The sequence below is a fragment of the Manduca sexta genome, chromosome 17 (genome assembly GCF_014839805.1).
Source record: "Manduca sexta isolate Smith_Timp_Sample1 chromosome 17, JHU_Msex_v1.0, whole genome shotgun sequence".
In the NCBI taxonomy this organism is placed as follows: domain Eukaryota; kingdom Metazoa; phylum Arthropoda; class Insecta; order Lepidoptera; family Sphingidae; genus Manduca; species Manduca sexta.
This window is the reverse complement of record NC_051131.1, coordinates 4,653,497-4,671,163: the sequence shown is the minus strand read 5'-3', so window position 1 is coordinate 4,671,163 and position 17,667 is coordinate 4,653,497. Positions and strand designations below refer to the sequence as shown.

Sequence of the window (17,667 nt, the reverse complement as noted above, 5' to 3'; positions counted from 1 at the left end):
TCGAAGAACTTTGATATAAAAATATTCTGTTTAAAAGTTTCTAGTCTGGTGGACACTAAACTTTAACAATTACATCAATCGGACAATAGGCTGTACGGATTTGGTCACTGCCTGTATGACAGGCACTATAAAAAAATATAAATCCGTTGCTGTCATTGTCATATTAAAATGTCAGTTACGGGAAAATAAATGTGTCTTTTTGTCTTGTTCTTGTTTTACGTTTTTATCAGTTTTTCTATGTGTAAATTAATAGAGAATATTCAATTTTGTAAGTAAAAACGTAGTGTTTAAAAGCAAGTTTATGTGTATTAACGTATGTAATGTGTTATTTTTCTCACCAACAACGTTTATGTTAAAGCAAGTTGGTCGCTCTCACATCCTCTTTAACTTGTATTTCCTGCTCTCGAGATGCCACCTTTTCTGTACGCAAATCCTGAATATAGACTTTAACGAGTAGAACATGGATTCAGGAACCGACTGGCTGTGTGAAATCCTACAGAATGTGCAGCTTGAGCAATTTTATTTGCCGATTAGAGATCAGTTACAGGTAAATATACTCGAAACTATTTGTTTACATAACTAATCGTGATATTTTTATTATTTGTATGGATCGATGTGCGTAAATTTCACTGTAACTATACGTAATTACTATATACGCTGTTGATTGTTAGATGCATAGCAAATTTATTTTTAGATAACAAGATTAGCACATTTTGACTATGTCCACACTGACGATCTCGAAAGAATTGGCATCAGTAAGCCTGGCGTCCGCAGGCTATTTGATGCTGTCAGGAAAAAGAAACTGCAGCTATGGAACAGAAAGTTTTGGAACAAACTGTTTGGTACAAATTCAGTGAAGGAAAAACCTGATGCCGTCATAAGACCAACAACACAGACGGAACATAGCACCACTTGTATTATACTGGAGAAAGACATTGTGTAAGTTTGAAATATTCTTCATTGCTGATTTGATTGATTTTATATTAACAAAACAAACTCTTTTATGTAAGTAGCCAACTATTCCCTTGCAATACTTTCATTTTAAAAAGCTTATTAACATATCAGGACAAAATTCTTACATAAAAAACTGTGATAAAATATGAAAAATAGCTTCATTTCAATGTCCAAAATTCACATAAACATAAAAAATAAATGTGTTTAAACCTACATAAGTTGTGTTTTTTTTAAATTCACTCAAAATTGCACTATAATTAATATCTATAATTATGGACTGCAGAAATCTCCAATTATATTTTGTTTGTATTGTAGGCTACATAATGAACTAGGTAATGGATCATTTGGAGTAGTCAAAAGAGGAGAATGGAAAATATCAGAGCAAGGACAGACTGTGCCGGTGGCAGTAAAAGTCCTCAAGGCAGATGCATTTGCAACACCGGGCATTTATGATGACTTCCGAAGAGAAGTAGAGGCTATGCACAGTTTAAAACATGCAAATTTAATCAAACTACATGGTGTAGTGTTCCATCCACTGATGATGGTGTGTGAACTGGCCCCTATGGGTGCTTTACTAGATTACATAAGGGCCCAAAATGGAAAAGTCTCATTAAATTACATATCAAAATGGTCAACGCAAGTGGCAGCTGGAATGGCACATTTAGAAAAAAATAGATTTTTACACAGAGATTTGGCATGCAGAAATATTTTGTTATCAACTTTAGATTTGGTAAGTGGCAGTGTTCAAAAACTTTACACCGAGTTCAAAACATGGAGAAAAATGTGCTGACTCCAAAAATGTATAAAACTCAATTTCACACTAAAATCACACTTATGTCAATTAGCGCACCAACCATTGGTAATCAATGTTGTTTTTTATTATTTATTAATTGATGTATTATGTGTGATTACTATGACTTTGGTAACATTGTTGCTATTCGTTAAAACAAACTATGACCGCATTAACTTTACAATACTCCATCTCTACTTGTCCCCCTATTACATCCTACAAACTTCAATAACTTATACAAACCTGCAAGTTGGAAAACACATTAGCAGGCCAACATTAACCATACTTCACTGCTAACATTTATTCCCTTGTCTTTTATTAGGTGAAAATAGGTGACTTTGGTCTAATGAGAGCGCTCCCAGACACTGACGACTGCTACGTGATGACGGAGCGTCGACGCGTGCCGTTCCCGTGGTGCGCGCCGGAGTCGCTGCGCACGCGGCAGTTTTCGCACGCCTCTGATGTTTGGATGTTTGCTGTCGCGTTATGGGAGATGTATACTTTCGGCGAGGAGCCTTGGATTGGTAAGTCTGGTTTAAGTGCACACTATGATGCCATTGGACAAATCGAATCATAGGGAAGCTATCTAAGCGATGAACGTATATAGATTATTTGTCTTTATTTTCATAATAAAAATTTGCGAAATATTTAGGCAAGCTTCCTGCTACGTCGTGGGATAAACTATACATGACAAAAATTGGATTCACTTGTTGCTTCTCTCCCTACTCCTTCGGGAATAAAAAAGCGAGACTATGTAGAAAAATTTAAATATTTGAATTTTAAAAAATGACTATTATTTCAATAACAAAGTCAGGAATTTGTGTGTCCTTGACTGAGTGTTTATTTTAAACGGGCTGCGTGATTTTCAATCATCTTTTTGACTAACATTTGCGTGTTACCGCAATATTGAGGACGAGCCAATTAAACAATTTATAGAGTAGGCAATGAAGGAAAGTGTACACGCAATGGTGCTTACCGGTAGACAAAGACTCTTTTTATTTGTCACATTTAAAATACAGCTTTACACTCTTCAGTTGATGACACCAAAAAATTATTATGACTCTTGTGTCTCTGTTTTACTTTTTAATTTAATATGTAGAAGGGTTCAGCACAAAACACTTTCAAAAGATTGTATAGAAAAAGAAGTTACGTATGTATGTATGGTCATGCAAAATTTTACAAGATACTTGACCTCCTTCAGGCTTGAATAGTTCTGAGATACTTCGGCTGATAATGCGCGAAGGTCAGCGATTAACGGCTCCCACCGCGTGTCCTCCTGACATATACATGCTGATGATGCAGTGCTGGGACCTGAACCCTAAGGAGAGACCTACTTTCGCCGGTATATTTCGGTACTTAGAGATGAACAAATTTGAAACTGCGACTTCTGCTCTAGGGTATGTTTACTTTCTTTTAAATCTAGTGCTGTTTACTGTTGTTTGTATCATTTAAAGTTTTCATACAGTTACTAAATTTTATGTTTATTCCAGTAAATTTGGGTGAATTTTGTAAGGCAAAAATATAATTTGTTGACAATTATAATAACCTAAGTTAGGTATTTTATTCTCTTTAAAAGCATAAAAAACGTTACATTAATGCAACTGTTTTATAAAACATCATAAATAAATATTTGTGCATCATTTTGTCAACCTTAACAAAGCATGGCCATAAGTTCCGTGTTCTATTCCAATTTGAAAAAGTTTAATGGGAATTTTGACTGCATGATGTAATCGTGTTGCTAAAAAATGTTACGGATTGTTTGCGTTCGCAAAAAAACGATCACTATTCGGCAATTTCTTAACTAGGTGCATGCAGCTTGTGCGGTGAAGGACAACACTAACTGAATACATACATATGTAGTTTTTGATTATTCTAAATACATTCACGAAATATTTTTATCTGTTCTTGAACTTCGAATAGACCTATCATGGACATATTTATATCACGTTTATATAATATTATCTAAATTTATGGGGCCTATATTATATTCATAAAACATGCAACTTCTAATACACATGCCTTATAATATAATTTATAAGTTATAAATAAATGTTATCTTCCCCAACAGCTATAGGAAACAAGGACAAATGACGGTAGAAGCGGGCGATCCAATAGTGTTAATTGACAAAAGGCCAGAATTACATTGGTGGAAAGGACAAAACCAAAGGACGTTAGAAGTTGGACTGTTTCCCAGGTATTTAATTTTTTTGATTCTCTTTTATTATTTTTAAGAAGCCGATGAAACTATGTTTGTAATGACCTATTACGGAAAATTATGTGTGTATGTTTAATTTCCACTGTTCTCAACCAATAAGTATTTACATTGAATTCTTTATAATAACTTTTTCGGTTCTTCTACTATTGCACATTCATATGAGTTAAAATTTTTCAGCAATATAATATCGACTGGAAAGGCGAAAAATAATCAAGCGCCGACAAAAAAATCGCCCATGCTATCCTCTAAAGGTGAGTCATTTATATTTTTAAATATCATTATACCATTTTTCGTATGATTTTTGTCATTTTAATTATTTTTTTTAATATGATTATCGAACATTATATGAGAAATATTGCTATGACTGATTTGATAACATCATCAAACAATAAAGTAAACGGATTGAAATAAGAAGATATTTTTTAAGTTAGTTAGACACGTTTTTGGTACAAATTGAAATATGACACGTTCAGGATTTAAGAGACTTGAACAAAGGAGATCCTAATATCTGACCCATTAAAAAAAACGAATATTGGATTAGGTCTCCATAACTCTATAGGTGCGGTAACGTCACATCTGGCCAACGTAAATAGTAGACAAGCGACCTAAATAGCGGTAAGAATTACAAGCGAGCCGAGTCGCAGCGCGAGCGTAATGTTTGTAAATACGCACACTCCATATCTGCCTAAGTCTGTTTCGTCATTATATGCAATATACTTTTATACGGGCGCATTCACTTTTATGACAACGTGGAGTGGAATAAGGCGCACGAATAGATGTAGACGTCATTTTCTGCTGCGAAAGTGATTACTGCACTTATGATATTGGTATTTTTCCTTTATGTAATACCGTTATACAGGGTGAGTTTGTTTGCAAGGCTATGTATGGCGGTATCTATACCTCTAAACATAGAGGGTGTTTCAAAATACTCAACTTGTATGGTGAAAAAAAGTTATTTTTTTGGCAGGAAAGGACGGATTATTGTTTACAGAATATTTATAATAATATTCTAATTATGAAAAAAAAAATGATTTTTTTTTAAAACTTGTCTTAGGGCCATTCAGTGTTTACGTAAACTTTAGTTCAGCACGTGTGATTTAGTATGAATACTAAATGTATTGTAGTTTCCATAGTAGACGCCTATAAATATACTAATCATTATCGTTTCAAACATTCACGCCTTTCAGTCACAGTATTAATTTAATTACGCATTTGCAACACGTATCGATATCGCAAATGTAATACCATCTACATCGGTATGACGTGCTTGGTTGATGCAATGCGAGGGTGTCCCACGTTTAGTTTATAGCGGTGTTATCGAGTGGCCCCGCGGCGAGTCCCGTCGCTTTCATTCATTACGCTTCGTCTATTTTAGTATCTAGCGCAGATCCCTCCCATTTAAACCGCGCGTTGAGCTACGAATTATTGTCATCGTCTTGATGGCTCGGTTTTTTATAGACCTTATATGAGTTTAACAGTTTATGCGATTGTCGACGGTCATGGAGGTGGGGCTCTTAATAATTAGGTTGATTTTAGGGTTAATTTGGAATAGTCAACCCCAATAAGATTATTTACTTGTCTTTCAAAGTTCCTAGGAATGAGAGCATAATTATAGACATAACTCAGAGTGTATATAGACTCACTATAACTATATATAGAGAGACAATATTGTTTCCAAATATTTCGGCGCTTGAAAGGCTAATTGTCTTAAGCGACATTTTTTTGCGAAACCAAGTTTCATACATATTTAAAATCTGCACATTTTCTGTGTATTTTTAAACTATTTAAATTTTTCGAAAAATAATGTCGCTTACGTCAATTAGCCTTTCAACCGCCGATTTGATCTCATGAAAGGAACGCACGCATAATATGACTTGTAATAAAATATGTACTAAATATTACATGAACCAAATGCCTATCCTTATATACACATGTTATCAGCTATTTTCGCGTCGCACAAATAAAATATTTAACATTGAAAATCGCTAATCCGTGACTAAGTGTACAAGTTATCGCCATTATGAGACACACCTTGCCCCTCCACCTGCGTACTACACGAATGTATTACGTGAATTCATTTCGCATTCATAACGTACAATTGGATTTTCCTCGTGTCATGATTTCTACGTCTTAAGAAAATGAAAACTAATGTTATAATGAGTCATTGCGTGGTTAGGTGTCAGCGAAATTCAAACAATGCCGACGACCTTAGGAAAATGTGTTGCGTGAACACCATGAAGGCCGACTCAGGGCAAAGCTTATTTGTCCTTGCGTACTTTTTCGCCTATTTCTAGTGTAATTTTTTACCAGAATAATACCCGTTCATTATTACTAGTACGTAAATCATACGATGTAGAATCAGGGGAGGTTGGGGGCAAGCAGTCTAGAGGTTAAAAAAAAACCAACATCGTTTTTGGATATACATAAATTCTGATCGGAATTTTGAATAGGCTGAAGAAAAATAATTATAATAAACGCTGTACTATTGCTTATAGCCAACTAATTTGTTTAATATACTGCCTAGAAAGAATTTTGATGGGTGGCCTTTCGAATATTAATATTTTTATTAATAGCGCGTGTATTTTTATTATGCAGGCGTTTCGATTTTGTCGAGGTATATTTTGTAAAGATAGCTCAATATTTTTTGGATGGAAAGAAAATTAGAAACAAGCAACGCATTTATTCCTCTACACATTTTAAAGCGTGAAATCAAAACAAATTACAATGATTAATACTAAGACTGTTTCGAATTATCGGTAATATTACTATTAAGGAATAAACATTGTGTAACGCATTTCTAAGTTTTATATTAGGCTTGGCTTTCTGAGTAAACCGATAATATTATTTAATGTACGTGTCATATTCTTTATGACAAAATGAATTCTCATCAAGGTGTGGTGACAATTTTAGTAGGACGAAATAGTAAATACGCCGATCAACATAGTTTTGGTGACTGTAGCCAGATACGAAGTCTAACTTTGGTTCTAATTTTTCATCGACTGCATTGCATATGGCGATGTAGTTAATGTCATCCTGAACAAAACATCGCTATGTGGAGGTTGAAAGGCTAATTGACTTAAGCGACATTTTTCTTCAAAAGATTTTAACTAAATTAAAAAAACAGACGTGTTGTCGTCCAGGGCAAGGTTGAAGGCACTCGACCGCGAGGAAGGACTCCTATGCGCTGGACCGATCAAGTTAAATCTGCCGTGGACCGTCCCGTACATGAATGCACCAGAATTTCCTCTAACAGAGAGGTATGGCGTAAGATCATGAGGCGTATTGCATCTGCTCCGGAAAACTCTACATGACGACCACGACCACTCTGTCAAGAGTGTTCGACTAAGAAGAAGAAAAAAACAGAAAAAAGTGCTGATTTTAAATATGTATGAAACTTAGTGTCGCAAAAAAATGTCGCTTAAGACAATTAGCCTTTCAACCGCCGATATGTAGGCACGGGATCCTATTCCGTCTACGGGGGCGAATAGTGAAATTACAGGAATTCTAATCGAAGTACAGCTTTGATAGTCGTAGTAAAGTCAGTAAGGGATTTTGACTCTTACCTACACGGCTAAGAAAGCTGTTCTTTGATTAAAATGCCAGTTATTGCAAAAATACGGATATGCCCGAGTAGATGGAATAGGACTCCGTGACTATAAATAAAATCTTTGTCATTGAACACGTTTTATGAACTAAAATCAATTTGGTTAAATATTATTTTTGTTGTCACTACAATATCCCCTAATACGCTTTAATATTTAATGAACATAAATTAGTAATGCTAACCGTTTATCGTGTTTTTGTATAATATTCGCAGCGGTATTCGCGCACAATATTTACACGTTATGAAAGTTTACTGAACTCATAAAGTATCCATGGAGTTGTGTTTACATTTTATGAGGCTTAACATTTTATTATGTAAAAGTATTTTATCTCCTGGGACAGGCCATTTATTTAAGTATTAAATTATTTCACTTCTAAATTAAAATAAGTCTATGGATTTTACTATTTTTGGTTTATGTGTTTTTATTGCGTGAATGAATCAAAACAGATTATTAAATGTGATGTCCCATTAACAAATAAAACAAAAATTAATATTTTATTAAAATGTGTATTTATCGAAAGGACTATAACATTTTTTTTTATTTTTTTTTATTTTTGGTTCACAAAACTGGGTACAATATTAATTTCAAATCATATAAAGTAGTACATGCGATAATAGGGTACGTAGCATTGTGCCCTTCTAGATGTGAACACTACATGCGAAATGGGCTTGCGTTTACTTAAACAAGTCAGTCAAAATACTGATTAGATTTGTAATTAGTGATAGTATCACTGCTTAGACTCTAAAGTGCATATAATACACGTATTTTTTTTTTTTACTTTTAGTATTACCAATGTTATAATTCCGAATGTTTGGATGTTTGTTAAAAGCAAACTCAGTAACCGCTAGACGAATTTGAATTAAATTTGTCACACGCATATACTATGTCTTTGATTGACACATAGGCTACTTCTTATCTCGGTAACTTAATGGGGAACTTATTAGGAAATACTTATTTTGATTTTTTTAATGATGAATGATAAGATGGTGCTGGCGTCGTACTCGTGGCGCTATGGATCCGTAACGTGATGCAGAAACTTTTGTAGTGAGAAAGGACTTTAACGCGGGTAAAGTCGCGAGCAACACCTAGTTGTCAATAATATTGTTAATCATTTCTGTATATTTGTTACAGTCCAACCAAGTCAAAATACATCACCGATATCTCAAAACGGCATATCAGACGAGGCATCAGTGATACTGCGCAAGCGCAAGACGATAGAGTCGACGCAGCCGGCGAGCACGCGCGCGGGCAACACAGGCAGTAAGCACTTTAACTACAATAAGCTTGTGAACGACCGCGAGCGCGCGCTGCACCGCGCCGCCGCCCCGCCCCCGCCGCACCCGCCCCGACAACCACACACCCTTAGACAAGGTAAACCGGCTCAGACTTACTGCAGCTCTTTCATACTCATATCTTATCCAATACTACATTTAGACACACATACACAAAATACAAATCACGTCTTCATCTCCAAAGGGGTAGGCAGAGGTGCATTGCTACTTGTGTTCCGTCCCATGATATGACAGGGGACGAGCCTATCGCTATATCGGACACAAAATCCAGTATCACTGCCCGACCGGAGATTTGTATCCGGGACCTCATAGCTCTAGTCGTACTGTACCGCGCACACTACACAACTACGTCACCGGGACAGTCGAGATAAATATAGTTACTATGATACAAGTATTGAGGGTAGAAGGATATTTGAATTAGTTCGAATAGCGACCACCGTACGCAATGTGTAAAATCCGCCATCAATGGCCCGCGTAAGTGCAATGGAATTACTTTGCAGCCATTCCACACATACGACTCCGATCCTAGCCACATTTAAAACACTGAATGCCAGTGAAGTTCTATTTCGGACTAGTACAAATCAGAAATTAATCGCAGTGCAGGGACGGGATCTTTGTAATTTTCTAATCTGACTAGCTGTTGGCTCGTTGGGATTTCCCTTTGGCAATGTCTCTAGAACTGTCTGTCATGTTAAACTAGTTAGCCTAAACACCAAATAATAATAATAATATCAGCCCTGTATTATATACTTGCCCACTGCTGAGCACGGGCCTCCTCTACTACTGAGAGGGATTAGGCCTTATTCCACCACGCTGGCCTAGTGCGGATTGGTAGACTTCACACATCTTCGAAATTCCTATAGAGAACTTCTCAGGTGTGCAGGTTTCCTCACGATGTTTTCCTTCACCGTTAAAGCGAACGATAAATTCACAAAGAATACACACGTGATTTTTAGAAAAGTCAGAGGTGTAGCACGATGAAATTTTGTTCTCCGACATATTTGGCGTAACAAAAAAGTTCGATTTCGTTCTCTGATTTTTTTTTTATTTTGCACGGCAAAGTAACCCCACTGCACCAGCTAGTATGTGGAATGGGGTCCAGTAGAATATCTAATGAGGAGACATGATTACCCCTCGGCAGTCTACACAATTATGCCGGCCTGTTGAGACCGGATATATACAGGCTGATCCCGAAATGTGACAGTATTACTTGGACCACTATAGCGGGTTTTAACATCTTATGTACGGTGGTCGCTATCTGAGTGGATATAAAATATATCCTACCACCAGCAATGAATGACACAGTGAAGATTATCAGTGAATATTATTTATAATATAATTTTTGTAATCAGTTGGAACTATGATCCTTTATGAATAATAAATATTTTTAATTTTATAACTTCTCGATAAGCTTTAGTGTGGTGCGCGCTCCGTCAAAATTGGTGGATTTCAAAATATATGGATGTGCTTTAAATTTTTACATAGACTGCACAGTTAGTTCGCATTCGCCTTGCTATTGCATTAAATGTTTACAGTCTCCTGTGACTTGACAACCTCTCTGTTGTCACGTAATGAAACATAACAATTTAACTTTCAACACGCATGCACGTTTGCTCTTAAATATTTTATGCCGTTTCATTGTCACAACCCTGACTACTTATTTTTATCGAAGGCACGCTAAAGTGTACAAGCTAAAAAAAACATAAAAATATGACAACCGGCATTTGGCACAGTTATTTCAATCATAGAAACGCATTTATTATTTTACCTATCAATAAATAAACTCCTAATACTGTTTTATTATCTTTGTCCTTAAATATTTTTCGTACCGCTATTTAATTGTCAAAGCCGTAAAGATCATTACTTCAGTAATAGACAGTTATTCAATTTCCTTTTTGTTATTTAATATTCTTATGTAACAAATTACTCAAAGTGCATATGTTTTCAGTAAAAGAAGATTTATTAATTGATTTGGATTTACCGCCGGTTACCAAATTGAATTCTAGTACTGCAGCCAATCAAAGCAACGTTTCAATACTCGATGAGCCGATAGACGTGCCTGAAATTGGTGAGTATTTAGTTTATGTTTAGATAAAATGGTAAAACAATGTAACATACCGCAATTATGCCTCGTACAGTTAATCTATACTTTAAAACGCATAACATTTTTACCGTGTACGCGTAAAACGCCTAATTGCTCTTGGCATAAATGTTTTTAATTGTGTCGACGGTTGAAAGGATAATTGACTTAAGCGACATTTTTTTAAAAATTTTAACTAGATTAAAAAAACAGAAAAGAGTTGACTTAAGCGACATTTTTTTTTAAATTTTAACTAGATTAAAAAAAACAGAAAAAAGTTGACTTAAGCGACATTTTTTTTTAAATTTTAACTAGATTAAAAAAACAGAAAAAAGTTGATTTAAGCGACTTTTTTTTTTAAATTTTAACTAGATTAAAAAAACAGAAAAAAGTTGACTTAAGCGACATTTTTTTTTTAAATTTTAAGGAGATTAAAAACATAGAAAAAAGTGCTAATTTTAAATATATATGAAACTTAGTGTTGCAAAATAATGTCGCTTAAGACAATTAACCTTTCAACCGTCGATGTGATAAGGGGCTTCTAACGCAATAAGACTTACATGAACATTGCACGTTTCCTTATTAATTTTAAATTATTTCTAGTAAAATATGAGGACTAAAAGTTCATATCAAAATTTCAGGACAAAATGCAGATTGGGGGCAACAAAGTACCGAAAGTCTTCCTACGTATTCACTCAGCCCGCGCAATTCGCAAAACGTTTCAAACATGTATGGTGCTAAGTCATTAGATAATATAGCTGTGTTTGGCGGCACCAGTGCCAATAACCAAATGTCTTTAGACCCGTTCAACACATCACAATACTGGCCAGAAGACAAACAAACGAGGCCCAATTATGACATACAATTAGGCGAATCTAGTACATCACAATCAAACTATAATGAATCTCAAGCGTACTCAGCTAGTAACTATAATACTGTGACTGGATCCGAGTGGTCCTACGGTTATAATAATAGCGTAGTCAATAATAGTAGTCAAAATAATTCCACGTACGCTCTACCGAACGCTACGTACGCGAACGCTAACGCGCTCTCTATGGAAAGAAACGTACCTGACGTCTCGAAGTCGCTAGCCGAAATGTCTCTCGATGATAGAATTTCAGAATCGTTGAATCTCAGAACTAAAAATACTAATAGTGATAATATATACTCGAATAGTGCGTATACTGAGCAACCATCGACATCGATGGCAAATAATAGTGTAAGCGACAGTCGATATAACGACATTCCTCTCTACAATAACTTTGATATAAATCCAGCGCAACAGCAATTCATATTGGAGACGAAAGATTATTACACAAAACTATCGACGCCGTCGAAGACCGTCAGAGACAATTATGAGAAAAATATTTACGTTCCCAAGGGTGAGGAAGAAGGCGAAAAACTGAAGAATTTCAGTGACTGCTTGGAGAACTCTAAGAATTATTCTGCGTTAAAATACCAGAATGTCGATTACAGTAACTATGCGAGTTATTCTGGTAATTACAATACGAATTTAGCGTCGACGTCGCGTGACGTGAGATACGACGAAGTTGAGACGGCGAGTAATTTTTACAGTGAGATTGAGGAGCCACTGAACCCGATATACAGCGCGTCGCAGCGCCTGTACTCGAACTCGCTGTACGACGAGGTGTCGGAGGAGCGCGCGCCGCGCCCGCACCGCCCCGCGCCGCCGCGCCCGCACTCCACGCACGCCACGCACACCACGCACACCACACACTAGCCACGAGGCGTACTAACGGACTCACACGCAACGCCGGCATTATTGTGTCAACTGGCGAGAGGTAATCACGTCTCCACAGTCACTATATGGGCCCTACACCACTTACCATCAAGTTTAGTGGGTACACTTTGCCGAGGATGAAAAAAATGTTACCAATACTAATATTCTCATGCCTTTACTAATGAGGCGCTGACTCATACATAGAAAGCAGAAACAATGCATTTGATGAGATTAAACCGAGAATTAGTGTGGATAATACTGATTTTTTACTATATTAGGTTAAATACAACAGTATGCAATTGTATATTTAATATAACAAGGTGCGTATTCTATGTCCAGTAGTAAATTAAGCTGAAATATATCACGTAAGTTACACATCACTCATGATATTAGCGATGCTTTATTTGTATACAAATTGTATAAAAATATTTTTGTAACTGTATGGTGAGTTGGAAACTGATAGTGTAAGGGCGGCCTAATACTATCTAATTTTAGTGTATTCATGATATGGTATTTGACTGGAAAAATGTGACGTTGTTCTTTAAATATAGCATGTTAAAGTGTTACTAAAAATACCTTTATTAAATGGTACATGTTCAGTCAACTACTTTTGCGGTCGAATGTTCATAATATTTGGAACATCGAGTTATAATGAGACCACAATATGATCAAAACTCTTTGGTTTTGGTCCTGACATTTTGATCGAACTTTCATAATAAACAAATGAAGAGTATACAAATGTAAAATGCATAGATTGGTTAATTAAGTAGAAAAGTATACAAATTTATTTAAAAAAAACGAGTAACAGTTTCGGAAGTACAGTCAAATGCCCTATTTAATTATATTTATTCAACATTTTGTCATTTAATAGAGAAAAATGCTTTAATAAAACTGCTTCAGCACTGTAACATAATATCTATTTCAATAGAAATTGCATAAAATGTAAACAAACTGAAGTGTTGATTTCATTTAGCTTTAAACCCTATTTGGATGTCAAATTGTTTGTGAAATATTGAGTAAAACATTTGTTTATATTTTTTTAATAAATTCTATTAAAATACAAAGCGCCGAAAAATATTGTAACACATATATATATTTTTATTTATTGTAACACATTTATATATATATATATATATATATATATATATGTGTGTTACAATATTTATTTTTATATATATATATTTCCTTACAGTACTAAGACAATATCAAAGAAACCATTTTAAAAATTTAGTTAAAAAGCCAGTAGTACTGTATAGTTCATTCGCAATAAGAAAACAGTGAGTAATCACTGTTGCCGTCAGCCGACATACGCCCAACCAATGAGATTGCATACATATGTCTTCAACTTCTCACGGGCAACTTGACTGTTTTGATTTTAACTATCCTAAGTAATAGGAGGGCGTTTGTCGGCTAACCGACAACGATGACTCCCTATTTTCTGAACGCGAATGAATTTTAGTGTGTGTGTTTTGTTTCATAAAGATATTTGTGGTGAAATTATTTAACAACACATTTTTGATTAGTCTATTAACTATGACAGAATGTCATGTTATAACCTATTTTAAGCCAAAAGGATATAAACGTGGCGTCATTATTAATCCTTAGTCGTTAGTTAACTAAATCGTTGGTTGAAAGGCTAAGTGATTTAAACGACATTTTTTGTGACACTAAGTTTCATATATATTTAAAATCAGATTTTTTTATGTTTTTTTAACTTAATTTAAATTTTTCGAAAAAAATGTCGCTTAAGTCAATTAGCCTTTCAACCCTCGAAATCATTTATTTGTTCGAATGATTCTTTATACAGAATGTCAACTAAGAAATATATCCATGCCTTATTATTGAAAGCTGCTGTCTTCGTTTGGCTATTAAAATCCTGTGATATGACGCTGGCCGCTCCTGCTAGACTAGTATAGATAGATATTATAAGACTGAAAGAAATTACGTAGAGCAGTACTAGCACCTTCAGTTTGTCAACCTATGGACGAATCGATTTACGTATGATTTCAATAAACGATCCCATTCGTTGATTTTGATATAATGCCAAAAAATATATATACAAAAAGAACACACGTCGAATTGATTACCTCCTTTTGAATTTGGTTAATAATTCGTCCATAGGCACAGCGTCTGTTCAGTATGTCAGACAAAAAATATTCGATATCGATTTATGTGATCGTTTATTTAAATCTTCGGCTAGTAGATAGCAGTCGTGGACTTTCGTGGAGAACTTGCAAACGACACTACACAAGAATATTTTTCTTTATTGATCTGTTCCTTGTGTTTATTTTTCGATGCGGGAATCAATTAATTGATACATTGATTGGCTATTTTTTTGGCACCTTTACATCTTTCGTAAAAGTATTGTGCTATGTATTAAAAACTATGGGTGATTTGTTAAGGCCCAATCCGCTAGTAACATAAGACAATCTCATTATAAAAAAAATTAAATGTCCAATTCATTAGCGGGTCATTTAAAAAAAATATTTTCGACGTAAGCATTTAATTATAGGTTGATGGTTCTAGATCTCAAGAAGTCAGCTTTTGATCAGATCCGATTCATAAATGAGTTAAAGAAAACGATAACAATAATAACGACAGTTGAAAAGCTTTTTGACTTAAGCCACATTTTGCAACACTAAGTTTCATACATATTTAAAATCAGCATTTTTTCCATGTGTTTTAAGTTAGTTAATTTTTTTTTGAATAAAAATGTCGCTTACCTCAATTAGCCATTCAACCGTTGATATATAATTATGTTTATGGACACCTGTATGCTTAGAATATCGCAAAAAATACGACGCGATTCCGTGTCGTTTTATAGGGATTGGCTGAGAGACAAACACGTGACTAAAACATTGGTCGCTCGTTCAGTCACAATATTATAAAACATCGAAATTATACTAATGAGTCGCGTTTTTTGTGACATCCTAAGGGGGCGGACATGTTTAGTCACTATTTATTAAGTCATCATTTATATGCATAAAATACGTCACTTAAGAATAAAGCAATTGAGTATATAATTGCCTGTTTATTATATACAAAAGAAAGTATTTTCTAAGCATTTCTGAGTTATTTTCACGTAAATCTTTATAACAGAGATCATATGCCATTCAAGACACATGGTAACTGTCCCTATTAATGAAGGATTTCAATGTTTTGCTTTCATTAAATTCACTAATGAAATATCAATCGTATTAAATGTCATATTATTCTTACCCTATTTAAATCTCATGCGTGAAAAAGTGAAGCACTGCATGGAAGTGCTTGAAGGAGTTTAGCTTAGAAGTTTCAATGTATAGCAAAATCTTGTCTGTTTTGTGATAACTAGTAAGATTAATCATTAATTTCGAATTATTTAAACCATTACTGTGCATGTCCCTATATTTTGTTAATATTTTTTTCTAAATAAAAACTTTGTAACTTCTCAAAAAATATAACATGATTTTTTACGAACTTGCGTAAGATTGCCGCATTTTTATTTTCTTTAGCAATGTAAGGCTAAGTTAGTTTTAATGCTTTGTAATTTTTTGAACTCCCAATTTTGCATATATTGGCACCCAAATCTATATGCGTCATCGAGCTTGTGTACGAGTGCGTGTTACAAGTGTAATTAATTTCATGCCAGTGCTATAATGTATTATTTTCCTCCATCACTTATTTAGCGTCGTTTTATGCGATCGAAGTCTTAGAACTCTAATCGAGTGCTACGTAGTTAAGTAATTAGTGAACTAATACTCTGAACATCACACGGTGCCTCACCTATAAGTACCTGGTAGATTAGTTGCGCACATTTTACTTTATAACTCATGTTTAGAGTATAATTGTATGTAGCCATCATGGGCAGGGTCGTATCATCTCGATAAGTAGGTATTGATCAAAACTCTGCATCAGTGTCGCTTATTACAAATATAAAATATTGTTTTGTTTTTTTAGACTGGCAATATTTATATCAATTTTAAAAATTTCATTTTGATATCCACATACTTTTTTTCCTTTTTTTAAATATACGAATATTTATTTTTTGTTGGCCAGTCTTTCAAACCTTTAAAAAACAAAAGTGTAAGATTAGTCATACTACATGTCTTATTTTATTGTAATGATCATCTCGTTTTGTCCTAAGACTTTAAATATTACGGGATGTGAAAATGTCATGGAAATATTGCAAACATCATTGTATTTAGTGGATTCGGGTCAGGTATTTTGTTCCTAATTGATACAGGACATTTTTACGAGAGTAAATGCAAATCTCAAAGGCGGGCCCAAGTTTCAGCTGTGAATATTGTAATATGTTTTAGTCTTGATTAACAGCGGTTTGATAACTAGTCTGGATCCGCCATTGAAAAATGATTCTGTATGATTGTTGTTTCTGAGCCACGAAATCTGTTTGTTTTTATATAAATATTTTAATGTAACACGAAATATAATAGTTTTATTAAATTTAGCATTGTTTAAAACGTTATAACTTTTGTGTAATACTGAAAAGACGACTATGTACCACATTTTCCAATTACTTAAATAAGTGTGAAAATGTATAAATGTAAAGATTCAATGTAAATAAAGAGCCATGTAAAATGATAATAAAAGTCTTGTTGCAGCTTAATGTTGATTTTTATTTCTACTTATGTAACAAACACAAAATAAATATAATTGATTACAATATTATATTAAATGTTCGACCACTGAACATAGTCATACCAAGATGCAATAGATTTATAATGATATCCATGCTAACAAAAACACGAATATCAAGAAATTTTGAAAAATCTTGTTTTTTGTTGAGCCCAGTTTCGCCAGTCCAAAAGTACTGCGCGTGAATTTTATCTTGTCATCCTTATTTTCAATAAACGACCCAATTCGTTTTTTTCGGTCTATCCCAAAAGTGAATCAATCAGAACAAATATTTTTTAACATGCTTACAAATCACTTATTTTGATTGGCTTCTCGGAATCGGATTCAAGATTGAGATTGGGATCGTTTGTTGAAAACA

At 34.4% G+C, this 17,667-nt stretch overlaps 1 protein-coding gene across 2 annotated transcripts; it reads left to right on the top strand.

The window, feature by feature from the left end:
- Positions 1-158: 158 nt before the first annotated feature.
- LOC115445158 (non-receptor tyrosine-protein kinase TNK1) lies at positions 159-17,280 on the top strand. 2 transcript variants are annotated; one of them, XM_030171334.2, is made up of 10 exons: positions 159-547; positions 695-939; positions 1,270-1,684; positions 2,067-2,268; positions 2,946-3,141; positions 3,813-3,938; positions 4,137-4,210; positions 8,696-8,824; positions 10,805-10,924; positions 11,578-17,280. In XM_030171334.2, exons 1-10 carry the CDS (start codon positions 461-463, stop codon positions 12,675-12,677), a joined length of 2,694 nt encoding a protein of 897 aa, XP_030027194.1. In that variant the 5' UTR covers positions 159-460; the 3' UTR covers positions 12,678-17,280. The 2 variants fall into 2 exon arrangements, with proteins under 2 accessions (XP_030027194.1, XP_030027193.1); XM_030171333.2 differs by having other exon boundaries at positions 8,696-8,935.
- The last annotated feature ends 387 nt before the right edge of the window (positions 17,281-17,667 follow it).